Source organism: Carassius auratus, chromosome 22, assembly GCF_003368295.1.
Source record: "Carassius auratus strain Wakin chromosome 22, ASM336829v1, whole genome shotgun sequence".
NCBI lineage: Eukaryota > Metazoa > Chordata > Actinopteri > Cypriniformes > Cyprinidae > Carassius > Carassius auratus.
The window spans coordinates 18,422,617-18,448,799 of NC_039264.1; the positions used below are offsets into that span (position 1 = coordinate 18,422,617).

The following is a 26,183-nucleotide window of genomic DNA, read 5'->3' on the forward strand; positions in this document are numbered from 1 at the left end:
TGGCCACTGGTGACACAAGTGTAAAAAGAGAAATGCAGACGTGCGGCCGCATGACAGGGGATGCCAGACAGGAGGAGGAGGAGAATGACGGAGGACGGGGCGGCAGCAGTGTGGAGACTAGGTGTGAGCTGACAGCCCAACACTGCCAGTGGCTGCCAAGGAAAGGACAACCGAAGCGAAGCTGAAGAGGTGGTAGAGTAGCAAGACGGTGCTTGGTGGTGGTGGTGTTGGTTGGTGGATGCTGGAGAGGGGATCTTCATGGTGGGGGGGGACAAGGCAGGAGATCCTGTTCACATCCTTTTCATCAACGTCTCTCTCCAGGCCCAGCCCATGCAATATTTATACCTCCTTCGTGCCGCTCATCTTCAATCTGCTCCAGTGTTTAAAGCCCTTGCTTTACAAGGGGATTTTGCTTCGTCGAAAAATCCGGCGTGACGATTAAAATCGGATCTGAAGATCTCACCCTCCCACTCGCTCTGAGAGCAAATGCACCATCAAATATGCACGCCTTACCGACTCATCCGGCATCTCCTATGCATATCCATCAAACCTTGGGGACTTTAAGATATGATATCGGAATATGCGCGATTGCATACACAATTCAGCATTTTTGGTCGCTTCTTTTTTCTTTCAAGGGATTACAAGTCGATCTTGGATGCTTGATGAGAGTCTTGTAGAAGTCATTCTCTTACACTGTCACGGTGCAATCCATTGCCAGACTTACCTTGAGTGTTGCGTTCAAACTAATTGGACAACTATCAAATTTAGCACAACAAGACCATTCAATGTCTCACGGGAGGTCAAATGATATATCAGATTTAGCCTAATAACTAAGGTTAAAAAAAAAGCCACATTCCGATTAATCGGTTAATACCTTTTAATAAAATGACTACGTTTAAACGTTTTAAGAGAATATGTGAGCCCAGAATGTATAAAAACCCTAGCAGTTTATTGTGTAATCAAAAATCCCATAAATAACTGGGAACCAAACCAGTTCATGGTATCTCGAATTTCATAATATATCAGACTCCTGTAGTCTCTGCGCTTGGATTGTTCTGTCCCATTTAAAATACTTGTTTAAAAACATGTTCAACATACCAAATTAAAAAACGACTGGATTTAGCATTTTTCCCCACATCGGTTATTGGTATCTGCAAAATTCAACATAAGACATTTGACATTTAAATGACGTTTTGAATGCGAGGCTCAACGTAAGACGAGCAATGGATTACTTAATGAAAGGTTTAGGATTACACTTATTTTCTTGGGGGGAAAAGCTACAAAAATGTAAAGTCAAAACTAAGTGTGCTTGATTCAAGCTTTTTGACTTTTGTGAAAACAAATAATATGGTTCGAATCTGAATGGTGTACGATTCTTATTCAGAAACTAAAAATGTATTTAAAAAAAACAAACAAAGAATTTTTGTTACATTTTCAATAACTTGTGATTATGTTAATGGTTCTCGAACAGTTCTTGAAAGAGTTCGCTCTTCCAATGAAAAAAAAAAAATTCAGATTTCACGCATTTAGCAAAAACTTTAACAATAACAAGGCTTATTTATTATTAAAATATATATATATTTTCAAGATGAAAAATGCAAGTACATATCAAGGAAAGTTTCAGTTTTTTTCTATAATAAAACATCCACGGTAGGAAAGAAATAGTGGTCAAGAATGACTTATTTACAGATACAAGAAAGATGCTGCCCATGTAAAATAAAAATAAATAAATGATAAAAAAAATTATAAAAAAATTATATATATATATATATATATATATATATATATATATATATATATATATATATATATATATAATTGGATAAATAAATGAAGTTACCAAAGTTTGGTATCTGATGTTCAAATAGCTTATATCGGTAGTGATTACTCAGTAAAAAACATTCAACCTCTAATTTGAACACAACTCATGACCTACCACGAGACGACATACAATAATTGAGTCGGATGATTGGAGGGAATTAGTCTGAAGGGTGTGAAAAGGAAGTACGACAAACGAGAGATTAAGAGAGCGAACGAGGAAGAGAGAGAGCAAAAGACTGCTAAAAGCAGCAGATTTCCAACACCTCTGTCTCTGGCGCTGGAAACACATGATGGCTCCTGTGTGCAGGAAACGCTGCTTGTGCAGAGAGCAGAATCTCATTATCACCTCTCACCCGGCACAGCGGAGAGACAGCCGGAGCAGACCGCCGCCTGTCTCTGCGGGTGGATTGACAGACACGGGGAGATTTGACGGGGGCAGAAGTGGATGTGGAAGAGGGCGACAGGCTCATGCTACACGCTGCTAAGCAAGCAGGTGGTGAGTCAGGATGGTAGACGGTAAAAAAAAAGTCATCTGGCTTTGTAGAATGCCAATATAACGAGATTACAAAGAAGGTTTGGCTAGACTGTACGTGTGTTTGTGTTTATATTTGAGAGAGCACACAAACCTGTGGCTGAAACACTGGCACCGGTTGCTGCTGGCCTTGTGATTGGGCATCCATCGTGACAGCAGCAGTCCCTTACACCCCTGTGAAACAAACAAACAAATAAACTAAATAAGATACATTGACCATTCCCGGCACAGCTACAGGAGCAAACCTCCCTTTGTAATAATCTCCAGTGAACGTAGACGTGTGAATCTGGTAATAGAATTAGGGTCTGAAGCAGTGCTCCTGACAATCACACGCTGCTGTGGAAACAGTCGGCACGTCACCTCGCCCAAGGAACCCGATCCGCTGAGAACACGATACCCATTGTGTTAATGAGATCTGTCAAAGAGCCACGGCACTGGAGACCCTTCAAATTGAATAGTAAAACTCAATCGGTAAAACTTGTTGCCCATTCGTCGAGCACCAAAGCACATTATTGTCGAAAAAAAAAAAACATTGGATATGTGTAACCAAATATAGTGTGGTCAGAATGCTAAAGACACACAAACAATTAAAGTTAAAAACAAAATGTACCACAGCAGGAGCAGTACAAGTACCACCACCGAAACTAAACATTTTAATCAGCTAAATGATGTAAAAATTAGTCAGTTAGTGAAATACGGAGATATCTGCCCATATTTGGCCATTAAGAAATGTTTGATAGGGCTGTACAATTTGGATTAAATAATAATAATAAAAATATAAAATATATATATTTGGAATGCTCTATAAAGAAAGGTTCAGTAATTACATTTTAGTAACTGGGTAATTAAACTATGCTGCTCAGGGTGTCATGTTTCATTAAAGTTCTTCAACAATGAACTGCTTCTCATTATTTCAGCTGAACAAATTTTACATACTTGTTTCTGATTGAACGTCAGCCATTGACTTCCAGGATATTTCTGTCCATGCTATGGAAGGTAGTGGCTATCATCTACTGTTTGGTTACCAATATTATTCAAAATATCTTCTTTTGTGTTCAGCAGAAGAAAGAAACTCAGGGTTGGAACAACTTGAGGGTGAGTAAATGATGACAGAATTTAGTTTTTTTTTTTGTGAATCATTTCTCTAAATGTTAAGAAGAGTTGAGTGTATAAGAAGAATTAAGATTATAAATGAAGAATGAAGCCAGGTTTTGTAAAATACTTAAGTGCTCAAACTGAAACTTTGTGCTTTTAAAAGAATCAACAGCAACCATAAAGTAAACCCAGTGCTATTTGCATTCATATTGTATTAATGCGGTCGCTATCTCTTCCTGAGGAGTGACGCAAAATCTCTTTCACGCTTTTAAAAACACGAATATACATCCTTCGATAAATGAAGCTACTTTTTCTTTTTTGCAAACTTCATGTAACATGATTTTACTAATTTCCACGGAGGACTGAAAGCGCAGCGCTGCAAAAGTCGGCGGAACGGGGCGCAATAATAGTTATCTCTAATAATAATAATAATAATAATAATAATCTCGATTATTGTATTTTCATAATCGTTGGATGCTAAAATCGAAACCGAACCAGTTTTTTGGATTAATTGCACAGCCCTAACTTCAAATTTAGAATAAATTCAAATTTAATTCAGAAAATGTGCATGTCTTACTCAGTATCATTAAAAAGCATTATATCCGTCATCCTGCTTCCTAGATGTTTTTTTTTTTTTTTTTTTTGTGCAATTAAAGAAAAAAAAAAAAGTCTCTTAACCACAAATATCAACCCAAAGATTCCTTCATCACTTTAAAAACAAACAAACACACAAACGCCTTCAATAACCGCCGCCCATAAAGCACCTAGTATCAGTCTAGTGCTCCTGGAAAGCCTACAGAGACATTAATGTGGGCACAATAAAGCGTATGCGCACCTAAGAAACAGCGAAGATGTGTTGTCAATGCAGAGCCGACGATGAGAAGGAATAAATTAGGCCTGAGCTTTCGTCGGTGACAGAGAGCAAATACAAAAGACGGCTGCGTGCTTTTCTTTACATCAAGCCGGGAGATGGCCCTGTGCGTGCCGCAGCCATCAAAATTTTTAATGATTGCTCGGTTGTCACTTCACTGTGGCGCGCAGATCGGGTGAGCTTGCTGTGTCCTCACTATACTGAAAGAATATGAGTGAGGGTAAAAAAAAAAGAAAAAAAAAAAGAAAAGAAACACTCCTTTCATAGGCCATTTACATGTCGCTCACTGCAGTGAACGTCCGTCTCGGCGTGTTGTCAGGGCTGAGTGGATCGAGGAGCTCGAGCCAATTAAAATACCTCATGCCGGTGAACGGAGAAACGGAGCTGAAGCTGTCACCATGGCAAAATAATATCAGCCCGGTTTGTTGAAGGTTAATAACACTAATTAAGCACCAACACCACGTCTGAGGTTTGAGTGGCAGTGCGAGCAGGACAGGGTTTGTTGCCGCCGAAGATTTGTTTCTGTTTGCCATTTTTGCAGTTTAGCTAAATATGTCTCCACATTAAGGATTGTGGAAAATGCCTGCGTGACGCATTTTCTCTGGGGAAGAAACAGTCTTTAAAGCCACACATTTAAACAACCTCTCTAAAACTATGTAATTAGTATTGGAAGAGTAAGTTTTTAAATTAATGAAACACACCCGAGCTTCCAAAAAGCATAGTTAGGAAACCCGCTCTTTGTTCTTAATTTTACAAAACTTCACAATGCGACTGAGGTGAATAATTCTGGGGACTAATTAGCAGTTTGAGACAGCAGTCAATGGACGCGGCTGTTGGCGATATACAATGGCGCTGTCATCTCACTATTATGATTAAAATACAAACTTAATTTTACGCGCTTACGCAAATCAGAGTGGCGAATCTAATTTCAAACACGCTATTGACTTTTAAAGCTAGTATGAAATGTTGTTTGTAAAGAAATGTGATATTTCAAAGAAAACAATGTATAATGTATAATAAAATGTAAAAAATAAAAAAAATAAAATAAAAAAAACCTATACACTTAAATGATGTGATGCCAAAATCAATTTCAGAATTTAGTTTGTTTTTAGTTTTGCATTAATAAGTATTTAATATTGATATTATTTATGAATAATGACTTAATTTCTTATTCATTTTACAATCAGGGGTGTGATCTGACGATTTTTGAACGTGGATGATGTCTCCAGAATCTGATTTTGAAGAAATATCATAGTATCGTGCTGCATCGCATGTTCTATCAGCTGCAGTTCTGGCTCCTCCGTCATATACTGTACAACGCCACGTGCATTTACAGCAGTGTTATTAGTTGATAGTTGCTCTATCATTATTTGCATGTGCTTTTAAATGTTTCATTCGTGCACTGGTCTGACATTTGCTTTTTCTGAGCATCGTTTACACCCAAAGCACACGCTCTAAAGCCTGTCAAACAGCACCTGATTATTGAACGAAGTTATCTTTTGCGCTAATACTGTCAAAACACACAAGGTTTATTTATGTACATGTAGACTCAAGTTGGTAATGTCTAAAATGAAAGTAATATGTGTCTGTATATTAGATGCGTGCAGGTCTTAAAGGGACAGTGGGCCTATTTAACATGCATAATACTGTAAAAGGAATAGATCACCCTAAAATATAATTTGTGTTGTCCCAAACTTGTATTTATGTCTTGTGCTGAACACAAAAGAAGATATTTGGAAATGTGGGTAGTCAAACACATTGCTGGTCCACATTGAATTTGTTAGTAGCAAAAAATACTCTGGAAGTCAATGTGGACCAGCAACTGTTTGGTTTTCCACGTTCCTTAAAATAACATTTATGTTCAGAAGAAGAAAGAAACTCATTCAGGTTTATAACCACTTTTGAGTGAGTAAATGGTGGTATAAAAATAAAACACACTGACAGAATTGACAGACAGGTGACAGAATTTGTATTTTTGGGTGAACTATGTTCAACAAAACACAAAGAGAATTCACTCACTGCTCTTGACTGAGGAAATGTAATAAAGTTGCTTTGGAATCTGTTCATATAGTATTTTATTTTTATATATGTTCATTCAATTTCTTGAATGCTCCTGCTAAATACACCTACTGTATCTGAAAATACAGCACTGTGTGTTTTATTTTTATGTTATGTGTATCTTTGTCATTCTTTTATCTTTGTTATTAAATATATAAGGAATTTTTTTTTTTTATCGTCGCCCTCTTTGATAGAATACAATAGAACTCTTACTTTCTTTATATACCGTATTTTTCGGACTATAAGTCGCACCTGAGTATAAGTCGTTTCAGTCCAAAAATACGTCATGATGAGGAAAAAAACATATAAGTCGCACTGGACTATAAGTCGTATTTATTTAGAACCAAGAGAAAACATTACTGTCTCCAGCCGCAAGAGGGCGCTCTATGATATCAAGTGTAGACTACAGGAGCATAACGCAGCATAGAGCACCCTCTGGCGGCTGGAGACGGTAATGTTTTCTCTTGGTTCGTTTCTCTCGGTTCATGTCAAATTAAAAGTCGCACCTGAGTATAAGTCGCAGGACCAGCCAAACTATGAAAAAAAGTGCGACTTATAGTCCGGAAAACACGGTAAGTTTTTATTTTTTTGTATTAAGTATTACACACACATACATATGTATATATATCAGAGGTTGCATTAGATTTTGACAGACATGGTCTTAAAAATTCCTTCATAATCTATTATTACCCGTCATGTTTATTTGCATATTTAATTATAACAACACATTTAATTACTTGGATTTTTGTTCACATTTTAAATGATTTCATGAACACACTCTGTAAGTCACTTCACGTTCAGCACGCATGTGAAATCAAGTGAAACAGTCTCAGATTTCAAATTCGGTCTAATTTATTCAAAAATAATAAATACCAAATTTATTAAAAAAGCAATAAATACCAATTTGGTACTCTTTAATGCAGATCAAACGAAGTAGCAGAACATGTGCTTTGCATAAATTCACCTGCATGTAATCAAATGGAAACCAAAATACTGGTGAGTCTTTAGTATTAAGCAGATTTATTTAAAATAAAGTTTTGAGAGATTCACAGAATATAATATAGACAATAATAATAATAATAATAATATTGTTTTATATATATTTATAAAATGAATAATAACATATCTGAAATAAACACATTATTATAAAGTAAAGTTCAAGTTCCATGGCCCATAAATCACTATGCACCTTCAGGTGTATCAAAAAGTTATTTTGACCCTTTGCTAGAGAGTCTGTCCGGCATTTGCCAGTGGCAGCACGAGATGGGTTGCCATGTTGGTCAGTTCTACTCGAGTTTCAAGCAGTTCAGAATGAGACTGGCAGCATGGCTTCTTTGATTGACCTATTCTGTGTCAAAATGACTTCAGGGCATCCATCCAACACCCTCATTAACAGAATCAATTAAACATGCCACATGATATCAGCACACAAGCACCCAAACAAGAATGATTACAGGAGCTGCATCCTCTGGAGACGACTGTATACACACACGCACGCAAAAGCACACGCCAACAACACCCAACGGTCTAGAGAAACATTCATCTGCACTTTTTCCACCGGCTATTTACAGCATCTGCGAGTAACACGTGGTTCACAGCTGTGTGCTTATAAAATTAACATACTGAAAAGGGGCCGCGGCAACGACTAAGTAGCTATACATAGCTTAGCATGACAAAAGGGTCATTACGTGCCATGATGACAGTAGGCAACCTACTTGAAATAGAGGCTTGGGAGCTGACTAACAACTCAAGGGGCAGCTTTGCTGGATAGTCGCATAGAAAAATGTCAAAGTTTCCGATGTTTCATCACCTGCTCCATATTCATTTTTGAACACCCAATTTTTAACATCTAGAATAAAAAAAAGGTTAGAACTGTGGCTTGGTGGTTAGAGGTTCTATACTTAGAGATATGGTGCTCACGCTGGAAATTTAAGTTCCAGTCCAGCATTGGAACATTCACAATCTTAGGCCCTTGGATTTCTGCGAAGTAGAATTGAAGTATCTAGTCATAAAATTGAAAATTAACGCAGAATGCAACATAATTCCTCATGAACTTCATCTATAGAGCTGCGAGATTAACCGTTTTTAATAATAAATAAATAAATAAATTTGACAAAGAAAAATTATTTCAGAGAGCTGTACTATTGCACAAATTTAAATAAACAATGAATTTGGTTTATTAGAAATGCTTTTTGATTATTCACAATTAATTCAGAAAACACGAAATCTGGGAAAAATTTAATGGATTTCATAAGGCCCCAACAATGTAACGTTGTATCGTTGCGCTACAGCCGTCCCGAGTTCAAATCCAACTCAAGGACCTTTGCCGATCCTCCCCTCACCCCCCTCTCTCCCATTTTGCTTCCAGTCAGCTCGGATCTGTCTAATCATAATAAAAGTGAAAATGGCAAAAATAAAGCATAAAAAAATTAAAAATTGAAATTGAATTTTAAAAAAAGTTTTAAAAAAATAAATAAATTGACAAATAAAAAGCATTTCATAGAGCCCAACAATAACTCCTTTCATCACTTCCCATATTGTTCCATAAAAACAATTCATCAAAAAGGCTTAAAATAACACACGAGGAACCTTGCTGGCATTGCAACAGTTATACGGCTAGAAATGATCGATTTTATCTTCAAATTTTGCACATTTCCATTATTAATCTTCACATTATGAGATTTTCCCTCATTAAATAGGTTGCTTACTATTGATTAACTAACTCGTATTCCTAATATGAGTGTCCATTATGTGAGTGGGTGTCCATTATGAACCAATGTTGCCTTCAGTTATGTGGAAATTAAGAGCAGGCTAATTGGCAATTTTACAAGGCATCAACTCCTGGAGGCTGCAGTGATTTCATAGCGAACTTCTAATAAGCATGCATGGACTGCAGACTTTTGCATTCTTAAAAGCAGCAAAAGTTAATCAAAGAATAGATTCACCCTGTGCTCCTGTGTCTAAAAGGATAAAAGAAGACATAACCGAACCGATCTGTAGCCTAGCAAGCACAACAGGGCAACTTAATGTGATGAATGTGATGGCAGGCTGCCCTAGATGTCTTTTATTCCCAGATTCTTGGCTGCTTCTTTCTTCATGTGTGAAAAAGGAAAGCCGTAACAAGAAAGGGAGGAGGATCTTTTGTGGATCAAGGAGCTTGGATGTTAACTGGCTCTGGACGTAAATTAGCCTTTGCTCACAGGTGTTCACATGGACCAGATCATATGCAGACCGATCCAAGAGTGGAAGAAGGAAAAGAACGGCAACAGTAGAAGAGCATGGTACGAACGGCACATGAAAGGCCGCTTTGAGCCTCTGAATACAGTTAAAGCAGTGGCCATGATTATAAGAAACCTTTTTTTTATGACAGTGAAGCTAAACCCATCTGATCATTAATGATGGAGTAGTCTGAAATTAAAAAGGACCGACATTTGCACATTTATTTTAATCAGCGCTGAAAAGAAACATGAGCCTTGAAGTGAAAGTTGCCATGAAGGAGCCTGAGACATGTTTTAAGTTTCAGGATACAGTCCTATAGATTCTCCAGCTATTTAATGATGCTGTTTTTCGACTCGTCCAATCGCACTTTTGATCTATTATTTGACTGCACAATTAAGATACATAACACTGTGCAGTGTTTCCCACAGGTTTACACTCTATTTGTGTCGGCACTCTCCCTCCACAGTGTATACATATTTATGCTAATTCATTTTCTGCCAGCAGGAGGTGCTTTAAGAGCGGAAGAGATAGAGATTTCTCCGGTAACGGCTGTAAAGCAGTGCTGAGCTCACAATCGCTGCCTTATCGAGCATTACATGCAAGATGAAATGAAAAAAATAATTTTTTAAATAGAAGTCGGTTTCCTTCTGAAATACGGTGATATAGAAACACCCGCACCGGTTTTTGATTTTGAAACGTGCAGTGCTCATGTTTATTCAATCAAGTCAAAGTCTTTTGGAAAATCTATTTGTGCCGGTCAGTTTTGATATTTTGGCGGCCCACCAATAAATCAATGCGTGGAAAACCCTGACACTGTGAAACAGAAACATTAATTAATGAATATCTGAATATATAAATCAAAATGGGTAATAGGCATGTGCCAGTATAAGATTTTGACGGTATGACAACCTTAAGCAAAAATATCACGGTATCACGGTATTGTTGTTACGGCTCTGAAATGTGTTATTTATAAATGACTGGGTAAAAAATGTAAAATAAAATTCGCACTGGAGTCAATATATTTTGATTTGGCGCAACAGAAATATTAAGCAATATGTCAACCATGCGCACGCAAATGCTCGCTCCGCGTTGTGGAAGCGCATTCTGTGTAGTGTATGAATTATATAAGGTTATTTTATCATTTATGAAACAGTTGAGTGCGTGTAGTGTCTAAGAAAGCAAAGTTTATTTTTGGGTTATTTAAGTGCGTCATCAAGATATTTAAAGTGCACTTTCTCTATTATTAATTTTCAGTGTGAATGCACTAATCGCGTTATTTAAACAAACAAAACGGCATAGAATCGTGGTTGGTGGTTGCTAGGTAATTTCTTACGGGTCCACATCATATACATGTTATTTAATTATATATAACTATGTAGGATTTAATCAGTGTCAGTATTAACTGAGCTTTACACAAATGCATATGTTGCACCATATGCTCATTCACACTCCTGCATTAATGTACGAATATTACTAAGAATTGCATTAATCTCAATAACATTTCTAGTAGCTCTATGTAAAATAACAAACGCAACCTAATTGTATAATATTCTGCAAATGTAAAAATGCTGAACCCCACTGCTTCATCTAAAAGGCGGTTTTCTTTTAGCCTGCAACCCTTGCATTTCCATAAGGAACCCAGTCTTGTGGTCTTGAGGGAGTCTGGCCCGGCCATCCATATTCCTGCTCGGTGCCTATTTATAGGCCTCCTTTACATTTTTCACTTCCACATTTTATAGGGTAATGATTATTTCTCAGCGGAAGTAAATAGCACAGCACAAATGGCTTCTGCATGTGAGGGCCGGCTTTGATTTATACCCACACACAAAGTAGTGCACAGGCCTTTGCCTTTAATACCTGACTCTATTTTACGGCAGGTCTCGGAGGAGCGCACTTTTGAGAGCACTACAGATGCCCTACCTCTCTGCTCTGGGGTCGGAAACGCGCTGTAGTCACGGCGTGCATGCGTTTGTATCTCGTCCAAGTCGGGTTCCTTCAATCATCACACACACAAACATTCGGCGCGGCGTAGGAGGCTGGAGTGTGTGCAGGTGTAATGATCCACTTTACGTGTCCTTGAGTCAAAAGGACGGGGCTCAGAGGAGCTGGCAGGGCAGCTATAGACCCGGGCCACCTCAGCCTACTGCCTATTGTGTGTGTCTTCTCGAGAGCCAGGTTGATGAATCAGTTCTGGGCTCGGGCTTTTGTGAGTGTGCCGTCAAGCCTGCAGGTGCTTTATAGCGGAGGGTCTGAGAGGGAACAGTTAATTACCCTGCAGGGGCGCAGCATCTCCCCGAACGCTGTTTGATGTGCAGAGCTTGAGTCCTAAAGTGATGCAAATAATCTATTAGATGTAACTTGACTAGCCCGTTTGTCTGCGCAAAGATGATCGATTTGAATAACATAGGGTGTGGAATAAACTGTTCCTCCAAATGCTTTAAAAATATTTAGACCGCTTATAGTTAATGATGTTATAAGTCTACAATTTAGACTTACCTGAAATAAATTATGAAATACATTTTTATTAATCTTTATTTCAGCATTTTTTTCGATCGTTTTCAATTTAAATAAATCAAAGATAAAATGGAAAAAAAAGATAAATAGAAAATAAAACTATAGAATAATATTAATAAATAAAAATAATCAAATTATACTACACAAACAACAAAGTGAAAACAGAAATTATAAAATCTAATTTCAACAAAAACGATTCACAAAAATTGTAACAGTATATCAATGGCACTAAATATATACTAAAATAAAACGATATAAATTAAAAACAAGTAAACATAGTTGGCTATGTATTTTAATGTATATCTACAAATTTATTTTTAACTGTAGATATACAATACAAGGGCTGTATTTAGTTTACATTTTATGTACAATATCTGACCTGCAACCGTTTTTTTTTTTTTTTTTCTCAGTACCATCAGTGCAGTGTTTACTGTTTTTAACGGTTTACCGGAACGATTTAGTTCATTCTTGTTATTTAGTTATAAAAAACTCCAGTGCACTTTAATTATACTCCAGTACACTTCTCTATAGGGCTGAGCGATATGAGCAAAAATGTATATCTTTGTATTTTTTGGCTGATTTGCGGTTAAGGTAGCCTATATATCTCAGTATTTTGTTTAATTTAGATTAAATGAAAATAATAAAAAGCACAGACTGATTGAGTAAAAAGGCCATTTTGCCCCATTACACTTTAATGCGGTTAAAAGTGCTATTACCCAATTACACTTTACAGTTAGTGCTTTCATACAAATACACATACTTGAAGGTTAATTCATTCTTATTACGTAGTTAAGAGTGACAAATCGTCCCGGCGTACTTTGGGGTCAAAATGCTAGCCGCTTCGCAAAATGAATATACATCATATTATATTTATATATTGATACATTTTATATTTCTGCGCACACACACTTACATACACATACTGTGTCACTATATAAGAAGTGAAAAAATGACTTTTGGTGGCACTAGTGGAAAAAGTGAGTGGTGAAGTGTCAGGAAACATCAATAGATGGCCTATATGATGTTTAACATGAAAAAAAAAAAAACATCTGCCACATTTGAGGCTGACAGGAAGTTTTTTTTTTTTATTTTTTTTGTTTTTTTTACTTTCTATGAGCTTTTAAGAGCATAAACCTGATTTGAAGGTGAATTATGAAAGAACATACCAGATTTCCATTCAGTGACACAAACACATTAATCAAGTCACTGAGCCGAGTAACAGACAATACATGATAAACAGCACTTCTTAATACCAAGACGTACAGCAAATATACAGTTTCACTCTACAATAAACAATCATCGTGTCTTTAACTTGACAACCTTACATCTGGTCAAACTGGTTGATTTGGCTGCGCCAAAGTCAAGAACAGCCCATAGACAAACTGCAGAGCCACAAAAGCTTCTCAAACGTACATTACAAAAACCATTTGATATCCTTCTGTAACTGAACGCAATGCACTGACAAAAACAGAGTCAATGAGTTGTCAAGTAAATCAATGTTCCTTCCTGATTGACTTCTGAAGAAAGCACAGCATAAAAGATGTTAATCTGATAGATCTCAGCTAGATTCGCACGCACCTGCAGGCACCTGCTTTGACAGCGTCTTGTTAGTAAAAAAAAAAAAAAAAAAAAGTGTCACAATGAACAGAATAAAAAAAAAAAAAGGTATTTTCAGTGAAACACAAAAGCTCTGATCTAGGTGATACTCAATGAGATCTCATCTAGGCCCAATTCTAAGGAAGCGATGCATGTACTCTTCCCAGAATCACTGCAGTGAGTTCAGTGAAAAAAAAAAAAAAAAAGCTGATAAGCATACTTAAATTTCATTGAACCCCAAGTAAATATAAAAAGGTAACAACAAATAAAAATTTTCCTAAAAATGTGCAATTTCATTCAACATTACAAAATATCAATTAAAAGACCCAACCTACCAAGAATTGTTTAATTTGTGCACATCATTCAAAATCAAACCATTCAAAAACTTTAAAAAAGGCTATTACCGTATTTTTTGGACCGTATTTTTCTAGAGCCGCGAGAGACGCTCTATGTTTTCAGTAGCACTGAGCAGCATAGAGCGCCCTCTGGCGGCTGGAGACGGTAATGTTTTCTCTTGGTTCATTTCTCTTGGTTCATGTCAAATTAATTTTGATAAATAAGTCGCACCTGACTATAAGTCACAGGACCAGCCAAACTATGAAAAAAAAGTGCAACTTATAGTCCGGAAAATACGGTAATTAAAAAGTTAAATCTAAATATGTAGCCTATAAATGTAAATATGTTTAATTCAATGCTTGTGCACAATATTACATTGAATACTGAATATTAAAATGTTTTTGAAAACAAATTATATTTGGATATGTATCCAAAATAATCTATATGGAATCCTATCAAATCAAATTGGTAAGCGAATTGAAATGCAAGCTTGTGAATGAGAATCGAATTGTGAAATCGGTGTCAAAACACAGCCCTAAAAAAAGTCCTAATTAAAAGGTTAAATCTAAATGAAAAATTGTGAGATTTAATTCAAAACAAAGTAAATAAAAGTTACATTTGAACAAAATTAGTTTACCCAATTTTGGAGCGATTTGTCATTCAGTAAAATAATATCAAAATAAAAACATACTATTTTACCCGATAACTGTGATACTGCATTTAATACTGAAATGTAAAAAAATAATAATAATAATAATAATAATAATTCTAAATAAAGAATTATTTATAATCCAATGCTTAAGTCAATACTGGGAAAAGTAATAAATAAAAAGCTAGGTTATTAATCAAGATTAATTTGAGGATGAACCAATGTTTTCTTGTATAATTCTTCTGTGTGTTATTTATGGCCTGCAGACCCTTGGCCGTACCCGTGACCCTACGTGCGGCAGACCCCATCTCACGTGGCCTAATGAGAACTAAGCCATGTCACTGACCACAAAGTTCTCTAGCTAACCTCTGACCACAATGGGATGTGACAACTTCCACTTCAGGGCTAAATTCCTTTTATTTGCCGCAGCCAGAGGTCAAGCCCACCAGCTGCAATCACGCTAACAGGAGCCTACAGTCCTGAATATCCCTCCATCTCTAGCTCCTGGGCGCTTTCTTCTCAGCGTATGGAGTGACTAAAAGTTTGACGACCATTTCAGTGGCATCCCAGCAATCACTGAACGCACGATCCATTATTACCGTTATGCTCTGTATCATTCAGAACCAAAACAACAGATGTTGATCATGCTTCATTTCTCTGGTATATTCATGATGCAATAATCGGACGCATATCATAACACGATTTCTTCTGCAGCCTTTGACAGTTCGTCAACATCACAATTCAGTCGAGGAAAGAAACGTGTTTTTCTGTAAGTTTGAATGATTGAGGCCAATTAACCATTTCAACTCCTTGGTCATGCAAAAAGATTTGTGTTTGCAATATTACATTCAATATTAAATACAGCCTAAATAAAATTTAATTGTGTTAACCAATATTTTGGTGTAAGTTCTTTTTATTTTATTGTGTTCGTACTCTGTATTTTTTTTTTTCATTTAATCAAAATAACCCAACTGCATTTTGATTGAGATTAATTGGAACACAAAATGAAGAAACATGATTTTTGACTGAGTTATCTGATTTTGCACAAAAAAAAAAAAAAAAAAAAAACTCTTCTATGTGTGTGCGTGCGTGTATATATATATATATATATATATATATATATATATATATATATATATATATATATATAAAGGCAAGATTACTAATTAAATAGGGGCAATTAAAAGTGGCAAAAAAAAGGTTCATCCATGGTGACTCAGAACGGAAACGGATGTTTAACGGAAGTCATATAAGGGCTGCTCAGTGGGGCCGTTTATTGATGTTGGCCATTCCTGCAGTGAGGAGCTCACAAAAACCCTGAGAGGACTATTCTCCACCACACCTACCATTAGGGACTTCCCTTCTCTGAACCAATTCTACGCTTCTTCATCAATTGCCCTTCACCTCTTTCATGAAAATACATCTGTTAAACTCAAACCATCTCAGACTACCATCAGCCGGCGCTTCTTCCTCAGAACACAGAGCAGAAGTTGAAGAGAATGTCTTTGGTGAATCTTTAATGGGGCGCAAAGGATCTGCCCTTTTCATGCGAGATAAGGGTGCTGGATAAAACACTGTACTTGTACGAAGATTGTAAGGCTTGGTTTGCTCTGTGCTGTATGTGAAGCCTTATGCCCAATTCATGCAGTGATTTCACCATTGAAGATTGCTGTAACTAACGTTGGTGGCCAAGGGTAGCTAAGAAATCATATTTCATTAGGTTTTAAAAGTGAGTTCTTCAAACAAAAATGTTTCCAAAAAATAATAATAATCATTGAACGGTCTGATTCCCAAACTCTTAAAAGAAAAAGTTAATTTTAGTGAAACTAAAATATGCAGCAGAATCACTGTAGTTCGATTCACAAATTAATGAAGTTATTTTTAGTGAATCAAAACATAAAGAGCATCCTGCATAGACAGAATACTAAATCAAATTACGTTAATGAACATGTTATTTAAATGAATAGTCAAAAAAAAAAAAAAAATTTAAATTAAATCAATCCAAAATAATACTATACATCATTGGCAGAGAGAATTTCTTTTATATGTTAGCAAATTATGTTATAACAGAAAAATAGCAAGAAAATACCCTGAATTACACTGAAATATCAAATCAAGATTTTGAGTTAACGTCAAATTTGTATTTATTATTAGCAAATAACAATTTAAAAAGGACAAGGCAGCACAGCAATCCATTTACTTTAAGAAAATCTGCCAGTTTCAACGTGACAAGCTGAATAATGATCACGCTGGCAATGACTGCGGAACAATTGCGGAATTTCTTCAGAGCACTTAATTCAAATATCCAAACTGGCTGCTTAAAAGTGCAACAGTTTTGCCAAAATACAAGTCCTTTCTGCCTAATTATTTAGTTTTTAGAAAATAAGAGTTTTTTTTTCAGTAACTCAAGTCATTTAAAGTCTATCCAATTCAACTAGTAAAAGCAGTAGATATTGTCTTGTGTTCCTACTGTTGTACTTTTAGCACTCAAAGTTGAAGAATGGTCAAGACAAATGACACTTAAAACAAAAACCTTTAAAAGATCATAAAATATCTTAATGGTGCATTAAAAACACATTTGGCCTGTTAACAACCAGTGAAAATGCTTGCGACATCAAAACATCAATATTAATGAGATTCCCAGGGATATTTTTGGCCAAAGTCAGCGTGAAAAAAAAAAGCACGGCACAGTGCACGGTTTGACCCGGAGACCTGGAGATAGTAACGTGACAGACTCCTTGTTCAAAGAAACTGGCCAGCTTTCATCTCCAGCTTTTTCCCGAGCCGCACTGGCCCAAGCCATCTGCTTTATTCTAATACGAGGCTTAAAGATGCTGTTTTTTTTAAGGCTTCCCAAGTACGATAAACAGCCTTTATGTAGCTCACCCCTGTTTACAGCGTGCAGTATGCTGTGCTGTAAAGTATTCACTGTTAAACTGTCAACGATGCTGGCCAGTCGCCCGGCCTTCACAGTATGGTGGCACTCGCCCTCGGTTTACGCCCCCTCGGCCCCCCACCAATGCCTGCTCGCGGCGGGGCCCGGGAACCGGCCCACTTCTCGAAACCTTCCAGAGCAGTTCAAACACCCCGCGAGCTTCCAGGCTTGGCTTCAGACACGTGTAAAGTTTTTTTTTTTTTTTTTTCACTGCCCTGCAAAGGCACCGCCAAAGGTTTTCGAGTTCCAACTTGGCATGACTTCTGAAAAAAAAAAAAAAAAGCTCTCGAGCCGGCTGTTTGTTTCCCCGACTGATTGAGTGCAGAGAGCAGGGTCCTGTCGCGCGAGATCCCGGAACGAGGGGGTGTTACGTCTCACTCCAGCCACAGACCTCGACAGCCCTTGGGCCGAAGAAACTCGGCGGAAAGCTGATGAGTGTTAGTATGCCAGGCTGGCATGCCCGGCTATTTGCAACACTCGGGGTATTGCGTATTAAGAGAGACAGGCTTTCAAAACAAACGGCCTCTTGCCTTCTCTCCGTGTCATCCTGTGTGAAATATTAAGTGTCGTTTGCAGCGAGGACGTAAAAAATGCCGATAGCGGGCCGTACGAAGACACTGGGGTTGCTCTTTTGGATCACAGCGCATATTTACTCCGGATTTCGCATATTTTGTGACAAACGCAGGCTGTCAGTATCTCTATTACTGTGTTTACAGTGGCATATGCATCGTGTAATTATGCCATGAAAGAGTTCATTTCCTCTGGAAATCTCAAGCAAAGAGAGAAGCCAAAAAGGACAGGAAAAAAAATGTGCAAAGAGGAAAACCTAGATTGTGCCAGAAGAGCCTAAAGTACTACATGCTGATAAAGACAGTATCATGGAAATGTATAGAAGGCCAAATATGAAGGTCAACTAGGCCTAAATAATCTAAAATGAATGGATTTATTCAAACAACATCATATTTGTCAATGATTAAGACCAGATCATATTTATACTTGACGGTGAAACATCTAGCATTCAAGTTTAGTAATGGCCAATACGATATCTAGAGGTTTGAGTGGATGATATGATACATTATAAATAATTACATTTAAATATGCCCAATGAGACATAAAATCTATTCATTTAATAGGCTTATTTCTTAATGCAATAAATAATATTAAAAAATTATATATATATATATATATATATATATATATATATATATATACACATATATATATATATATATATATATTTTTTTTTTTTTCTTCAAATGAAACAGACATAAAAATGGTTAAATTAATACACAATTATTTTTTATAGACTTCAGATTATTTTAGAAAATGTTATAAAATAATTTACATTATGCAAAGACTATAAACTGAAAAAAGGAAAAGAGTTCACATTTCTATTTATTGGATTCGGCCCACGTTGAGGTTTGTGGTGGAAGCTGATCTCCAAACACACAGATTTAGCTACTAAAGCCACGTTTTCACCACTGGAACTTTACTCAGGAACTAGGTACACTGGGACGGTATTCGGTGTGTTTCCACCACAGGAACCAGGATCTAAATAAAGTTACGGGTATAAAATTGCGCCTCAGAAAGTCCCTGCTCGCGAGATAGTATTTTACAGACTTTGTATGGAACTTCTGGGGGCGGGACTTGGGCGCTAAACATGCTGATTGGTTGAGTTCACGCGGCATTGTGATTTCAACCACCATTTATATCGATTATATTAAAAATATTACTGTTACTAACCAAACTGCAGAATTACTGGACTTGCGTTGTCCCGTCCGCGGGAGAACACACTCCCAAGTCAAACTCGGAAAGTCTGAACTACCGAGGATTCAAGTCCGAAATTTCCCTACATTGGATTGAGAAACACACGCGGACCTACGTCACCAGACTATTTGCCTAATCTTCACGGTACTTTAGGCGTGACGGAAACGCAGAAAGCAACAGGTCTGGAGGGAAAATAGTTCCTGGGGAAAAAAAGTTCCTGGTACAATTGTTCGGTTAATTAAGGAGAAAACGCGGCATAACTGGCTGATATAACACACAGCATCCCGATTTGCCTGACTTACACTACTTTACTTTTCAAACATTTGAGTGTGTACCAGATGAATAAACAAGTGTTGCTAAATACTACCACGTTATAATTGTGTATTTAATGGATGCCACTGTCGCATCCAGTCAAGGCAAACTGGCCTGTCAATCATCTTGTCACAGTTGCCGTACACAGTTATGTAAACATTTCACATTTCAGTGTACTTAAATCGCATGCCAATTCTTTTTATTAACGCACCAGTACAGAATCAGTCCATCATCAGTCTGGGGTATTTTGCTTTTAAGCATTTATATTGTTCACTCCATATTTTGCAAAACTGAGAATTGTGTCATAATTTACACTCTCAAGTTGCATCATGCAGTATAACTTCCTTTCTTCAGTGGAACTCAAAAACATTAGGCAGAAATGTTTTGACTGACAGCTTTGGAGCCCATTTACTTTTATCGCATCTACTTTCACACTTAAGATGATTCAGTCTCCCATTGTAATATGAGATTTGTGTTCCACAGAAACACAACATGTGTTTTGGAAAGACATGAGAGGGAGTAAGTGATAACTTTTGGAGTGCTAAGCTAAGCCACAGCCATTATTGTTTCAAAGTTTGTGCTGATTCATTGTCAGGTGTGAATCTGACAAACCCTGAATCCACTAAACTACAAGCCACTGTAGTTTAGTGGCTAGTGTTCACTGGGATTTTAAGGTAAACTATTGATTAAACTTACAATATCCTCTTGAACTTCTAACGTCATTGCCGTTTTAGTGCCAGAAAGACGTAATAATGAAATTCACTTATGTCATTGTTAATATTACGAACAGTGCTGTTCATCTAGATCACAAACAAGTACCAACAAACAAGCTGGAAACAGCTGGAAAGTGTGGCCAAAGTAAGAAATGCCTCACACGCTCTCAAATAAACGGCACATCTGTGACATTTGTAGAGAGAACCAGGATTAAATACTTTTTGTCATGTGTGCTTAAGGTTATTAAGGCCAGTGTCAGAGTAACTTCGAGTGAATCTCTCCTCACATTTCTGGTGCATGTGTCACACTGACAGACGTTAGCTTAGCCACTATGCTCTAACCGTGCCGTGTCACTGCTAAAAGCAACAACAGACACTCTATAAAACAGCTTCAAACTTACTTTTACAACAGGGTAAGTTGCTGTCAGAATGAATAAATCGCATATATGTTTAAGCGTTAAAACAAATAATTTGTATGTTTGTCTCGGGGTGAATTACCGCGACAGCAGCATTAGCCTAGCGCGCTAACTCAAACTAGCCCAAACTTCTGTCAACTTTCCCTCAGCCCTTCATGTCGTAGCCTCATGAAATATAGTCTGTTTATCGGACACACAGTTGCTTGTCGACTCAAAATGTCCTTGTTGCGTGGCAGTAGACCGGAAAAGTGGCACGATGATCTGTTTTGAAGTTGACAGGAGGGAATGAAACTTATCTCTTACCAGGAAGTGCCAGCTGGGCTTCACGCGCGCTGAACTGGAGCTCGCGCCGAGGATGAGGATGATGAGGATATTGATGATGATAATATTGATGATGGTGGTGGTCTCTCAGTCTGTCGAGGTCGAGCTCCTGCTGAGTTCCTGCGCGACACCGAAACACACAGGCGATCTATTCGCTTGCGTCTACACAGAGTGTGTATGTGTGTGTTCGCGTGAGTGTGTGAGTACACACAGATCCCAGCATGCTCACTCGAGAGGGGCGGGAAACTTCACACAGGCCAGTAACTTCAACATTCACAGAGAAAAGAGCAAAGAAATGTGTTCTATTCTCCAAGTTTTCTATGCTCTTCTGCTCTATTCTCTAAAAGAGGTTCACTTCAGTTCTATTTTATTCTGTTCTGCTGCACTTCACCAGTATTCTACTGTATTTTGCAAGCTGTTCTGTTTCACATTACCTGATTTCGACTCTAATATATTCTCTTTCGTGAAATATAAACTCTGCTCTCTCGACTTCAGTTCTATTTTGTAAGTTTCACTTCAAGGTCCTTTAATATTCTCAGTTTTACCTTATTTCTGTCCTCTATGAAAGCTATCTCTCTTGGGCAGTACCTTTTCTAAAGGTACTAATATGTAACTTTGAGGTACTAATATACACCCTTTATGAGGTAAATAAGGTATAAAGGTACCACCCCAGTGACAGCTCTACGTAAGTTTCACTTCAGTGTCATTCCATTTAGCAAGTTTCATTTTATTTCCTTTCTGTTAAATTTCAAGTCGCCACTTTACTCTATTGTAATTTGTTTTGCGGCATTCTGTTTCATTATTTTCTGTTTCACTCCACTAATTCTTCTTTTTTCACATCATTTCTTTGAGTTTCATTTTAAATCTTTTATGGTCTATTGTCTATAAGTTTATTTACAATTTTATTATACACTATGCTGTTTTACCTCACTTCTATTCAAGTTTTACATCACTACTATTTTAATCTTTTTTTTTTTTTCAATTCACTTCCCGTCTATTTTATTCAACAAGTTTCCCTTCATTCTATTCTATTCTATTCTATTCTATTCTATTCTATTCTATTCCAATGTAAGTTTCATGTATGTTTATATTTTGTAGGTTAAACAGACACATTTATTAGAACCATATTAAATACTAACCACGCAGAAACATGATCATACATCGAGTACAAGACTTGCTGAAGGAGAAGTTTCATACAGCAAACGATAAATAAAAAAAACCCTAGATTGTGGGAACATGGACTTACTGTAAAGGTAAGTAAGGTAAATAACATCTAAAGAGCACTTTTAGCAGCACATTGCTTAGATTTGCCGTCCCTCTGCTGTCAAAGTATATACAGTGATGCACATCCAGAGCCACAACTTCAACAAGAATCTGCAATGTTTCATGCTCAGAGAATTCAGGTGCGGTACTGTGATGCCACCCTTGCAATAAATTCATTTGTGAAATTTCATCCCTGTGAGACATTCAAGTCAATTGCAAGTGGAATTATTGGAAAGTGGAAGCTTTTAGAAACAGCAGCAACTCAGGAAAAAGAAGTTGCATGGTGCATGAAAGTTGCAAACTCTCTACTGATTAGATACTGTACAACTGAATAGATATGATCTTTCACCTGTATTCATATCAGAGCAGTGGGAGATTCGTAAGAGTATGTATAGTCAATATTCCATGGTCAAGCTGCTGCATGCAAGCTGCAACCACAAAAAAAAAAAAGATTTCCTTGCTTAGTATTTTTGTCTTGTGGAGCGTTGGATGGAGTGGTGTAGAGCACACCACCACTGGACTCTGGAGCAGTGGATATGTGTTCTGTGGCATCTTGTTGATTATGTCTGATGGGTAAGTCTGGGTTTGGCGGATGCCTGGAGAACATGCCTGACTTGAGTTGTTTTTCAGGGATTAGTCTAGGCCCCTTATTATCAGTGAAAGGAAATCTTAAAGGGATAATTCACCCAAAAATGAAAATTACTCCAAGATTTACTCGCCCTCAATCCATGTCTTTCTTCTGTCCGATGAATACAATCAGAGTTAATCTAAAACAAATTTGTTGTGGCTCTTCCAAGCTTTATAATGGCAGTGAATGGGTGTTGAGATTCTGAAGAACAAAAAAGTGCATCCATCCATTATAAAAAGTGCTCCACATAGCTCCAGGGGGATAATAAAGCCTCTGGAAGCGAAGTATTGCATTTGAGTAAGAAAAATATCCATATTTAAAATTTCATAAACCATAATCTCTAGTTTCTGCTAACTGTTGTAGGCTCAGTGGTGTTCCAGCGGATGACGTAGGATGTAGACGTAGCATAAGCTCTGTTGAGAAGTGATCAGAAGCACAGAGGAGACAGCAAAACAAAACAATGGTCACGAATTAGAAGTACAAAAGAAAGATTTTGGTAAAAGCCCAGAGGAGACTGGATTTCCTTTGCTGTAAACAAAACGTGATTTTCTCACATAGTCTCCCTTTTATGCTTCAGCATTCAGAGATATTTTGGACACTGCTATGCTTCCAACCTTGTGGGAACAGTTCGAGGATGGCCCTTTTCTATTCCAGCATGAAAGCGAGGTCTATAAAGACATGGTTGGGTGAGTTGGATGAGAGCTTGACTGGCCCACACAGAGACCCTGACCTTAACCCCACTAAACATGTTTGGGATGAACTGCAGTGGAGATTCCAGGGCCAGGGCTTGTCGTCCAGCATCAGTGCCTGACCTCACAAATGCTCTACTCAAATAATGGCCAAATATTCGCACAGAATTTTTGTGGAAAGCCTTCCCAGAAGAGTAGACGCTATTATAGCTGCAAAGGGGGACCAACTCCATATTAATGTCTATGTATTTTTAATGCAATCATTAAAGTCCCTGTTGGTGTAGTATTGGGACCAGGTTTCCCAATACTTTCATCCATATAGTGTGTTTATATATGCGTACTGTATATATAAAAAAATCATTTATTATTTGTTTTATTTTATAAATGTCACCTGCAGTTTTCCCTATAGTCATTAATGCCTAATATTCTCATCTCATCAGGAAAACTTATGAACAAACAGCATAAATCTCACAATTCTCACAATTTCTCTTCAATTGTGATTTCCTTAACTGTGCGCAACTGTGCGTTCACCCTTATTTATCCACCGAATTGCCTTGATTTTATATTTTGATACGCCTGTACCTGTGTCTGCGAGTTCAAAGATTGTAAGTGAAGCATGCTAGACAACATAAAGACACTTTGTATTTAGTCACAAAACTTGAATCATATCAGCATATCTAAAGAGTGTGTAAACTTGGTAAGTGTCAAATTAATTTCAAAAGATCGGCTATCTTGATTTTATCCATATAAACGATATTGTGTATTGTCAGCAGTCCAATTGCCGAAATAGACTCTATACAGTAGTATTACATTCAATCAGAGCATTTGAGAGGAGTATTTTCTGTTTTCCGTATAAGGAAAGTAACAATGTTTTCTCCTGTATTTTGACAGTTGATAATCAACAAGTGCTGTGCGTTGCTTTTCCTTCGTTTCTTTTTTTTATGTCTTGACACTTCAATAGCAGTTCTGCTAACCTCCTCACAAATACCATATAAGAAAGGTAAAGCACACACTGTGTGTTTTCCCCCCTTCTTGAACAAGCGTTGAAGATTAAAAGAAACGTCTGCGCAAAATCTGTCAATTCTGTTGGCGAATAACGGCAAGCTGGAATTTAATGGCATGAGTTATATTGGGCTCCCTCAACACCCACATTTTGCTCTCAATGAGATCAATGCTGCTTCATGACAGATAGGGACTGTCTTTAGTATCTTCAAATTTCTGGTTTCTGAGGGAATAATTAGATAGATGGATAAGACGCAGCTCTCTCTGGTTCAACACCAGTCTGTTGTCTTGAAATCTGTGTAATAATCAGATTGTGGCGATTCTTCTAAAAGTAGAGTGAAAAGTAATGAAAGTAGAATTTATTAAAAAAAAATTTTTTTAGATATTTGTTTTGCCAAAATCCTTGTTTGATTTGGTATTTTTCTAGAATGTAGATGAGCTTCCTCGTGTCTTTTTTCGGGTCTTGTTTGTCTTTACCCATAGACAATGAACTTTTTTTGGCAGTGCACGATAGGGTCGCGCTGTAGTAGAAAAAGAAACAGCCAGCTTGATTTGATTTATTAATGCAGCTGTCGATAAAAAAAAAAAAGTTATTCAAATCAAGTCTTCACCTCTACGTCTATGTATGTAAACACACCCACTGTTACACGCATGTCCTTTTATCCTGCTTCTGTTTGCTTGTGTGTCTGCAGTTGTGGAATTGTGTTATCTGTGTTTTCATGAATGGTCACGTATGCATACAAAATGTGAAATATACAAGATAAGCTTTTCATATAAATCTCAATCTTACAATTTCATCATGCATTATTTAATTGTATTCAAAATGCATTATTCCAGCATTGACTACAAGTTGTGTAAAACTATATATATATATATTGTGTATATTAGATTTCAGAATTATGACATTTTGGGCAGTTTGTCTGCACATGTACAGTACAGTACAGTTAAACATAAAAATTTTTAAACATAACAGCAAAAGAGCCTATTAGAAGGTCAAATACTTAATAAAAGAGCAAACAAGGCAAAGCAACTTTTCCATTTCAATCATAGTTTAAAAAGACCTTTCAAAGCTTTTTTTGTAAAAGTGTTCATTCACAAACAAAAAAAGAGGAAGACCTTAAGGTACTGTTTATTTATGATTTGATAAATAACATTCAAAAATAACTTTATCTGATAAAACGTAATATATCTAGGTTTATTTCAGAAGAAAAATGTGATTGAAAAATGTGTGAATGTAGAAGAAAACTGAATGTTTTATTACATTTTTAACTGTAACCTGACAAAACAAATCTGCCTATAGCTATATAAAATATAATTAAATGTTTATAGATAGATAGATAGATAGATAGATAGATAGATAGATAGATAGATGGGTGTGTGCATCTGTATAAATGTGTATTTACATGTGCCTTTTTTCACCTACTTACCCGACCTGCATGTAAGTCA

At 36.9% G+C, this 26,183-nt stretch overlaps 1 protein-coding gene across 1 annotated transcript in view; it reads right to left on the reverse strand.

The window, feature by feature from the left end:
• Window positions 1-21,393, reverse strand: part of LOC113039889 (serine/threonine-protein kinase Nek7-like) — a 47,530-nt gene extending 26,137 nt beyond the window's left edge. Inside the window, exons 1-2 of the mRNA XM_026198038.1 lie at window positions 21,138-21,393; window positions 2,448-2,527 (exon numbers count right to left, since the gene is read on the reverse strand). Of these exons, the coding sequence (XP_026053823.1) occupies window positions 2,448-2,501 (54 nt within the window). The 5' untranslated portion in view covers window positions 2,502-2,527; window positions 21,138-21,393. The remainder of the gene's footprint in view (window positions 1-2,447; window positions 2,528-21,137) is intronic.
• Window positions 21,394-26,183: the final 4,790 nt, after the last annotated feature.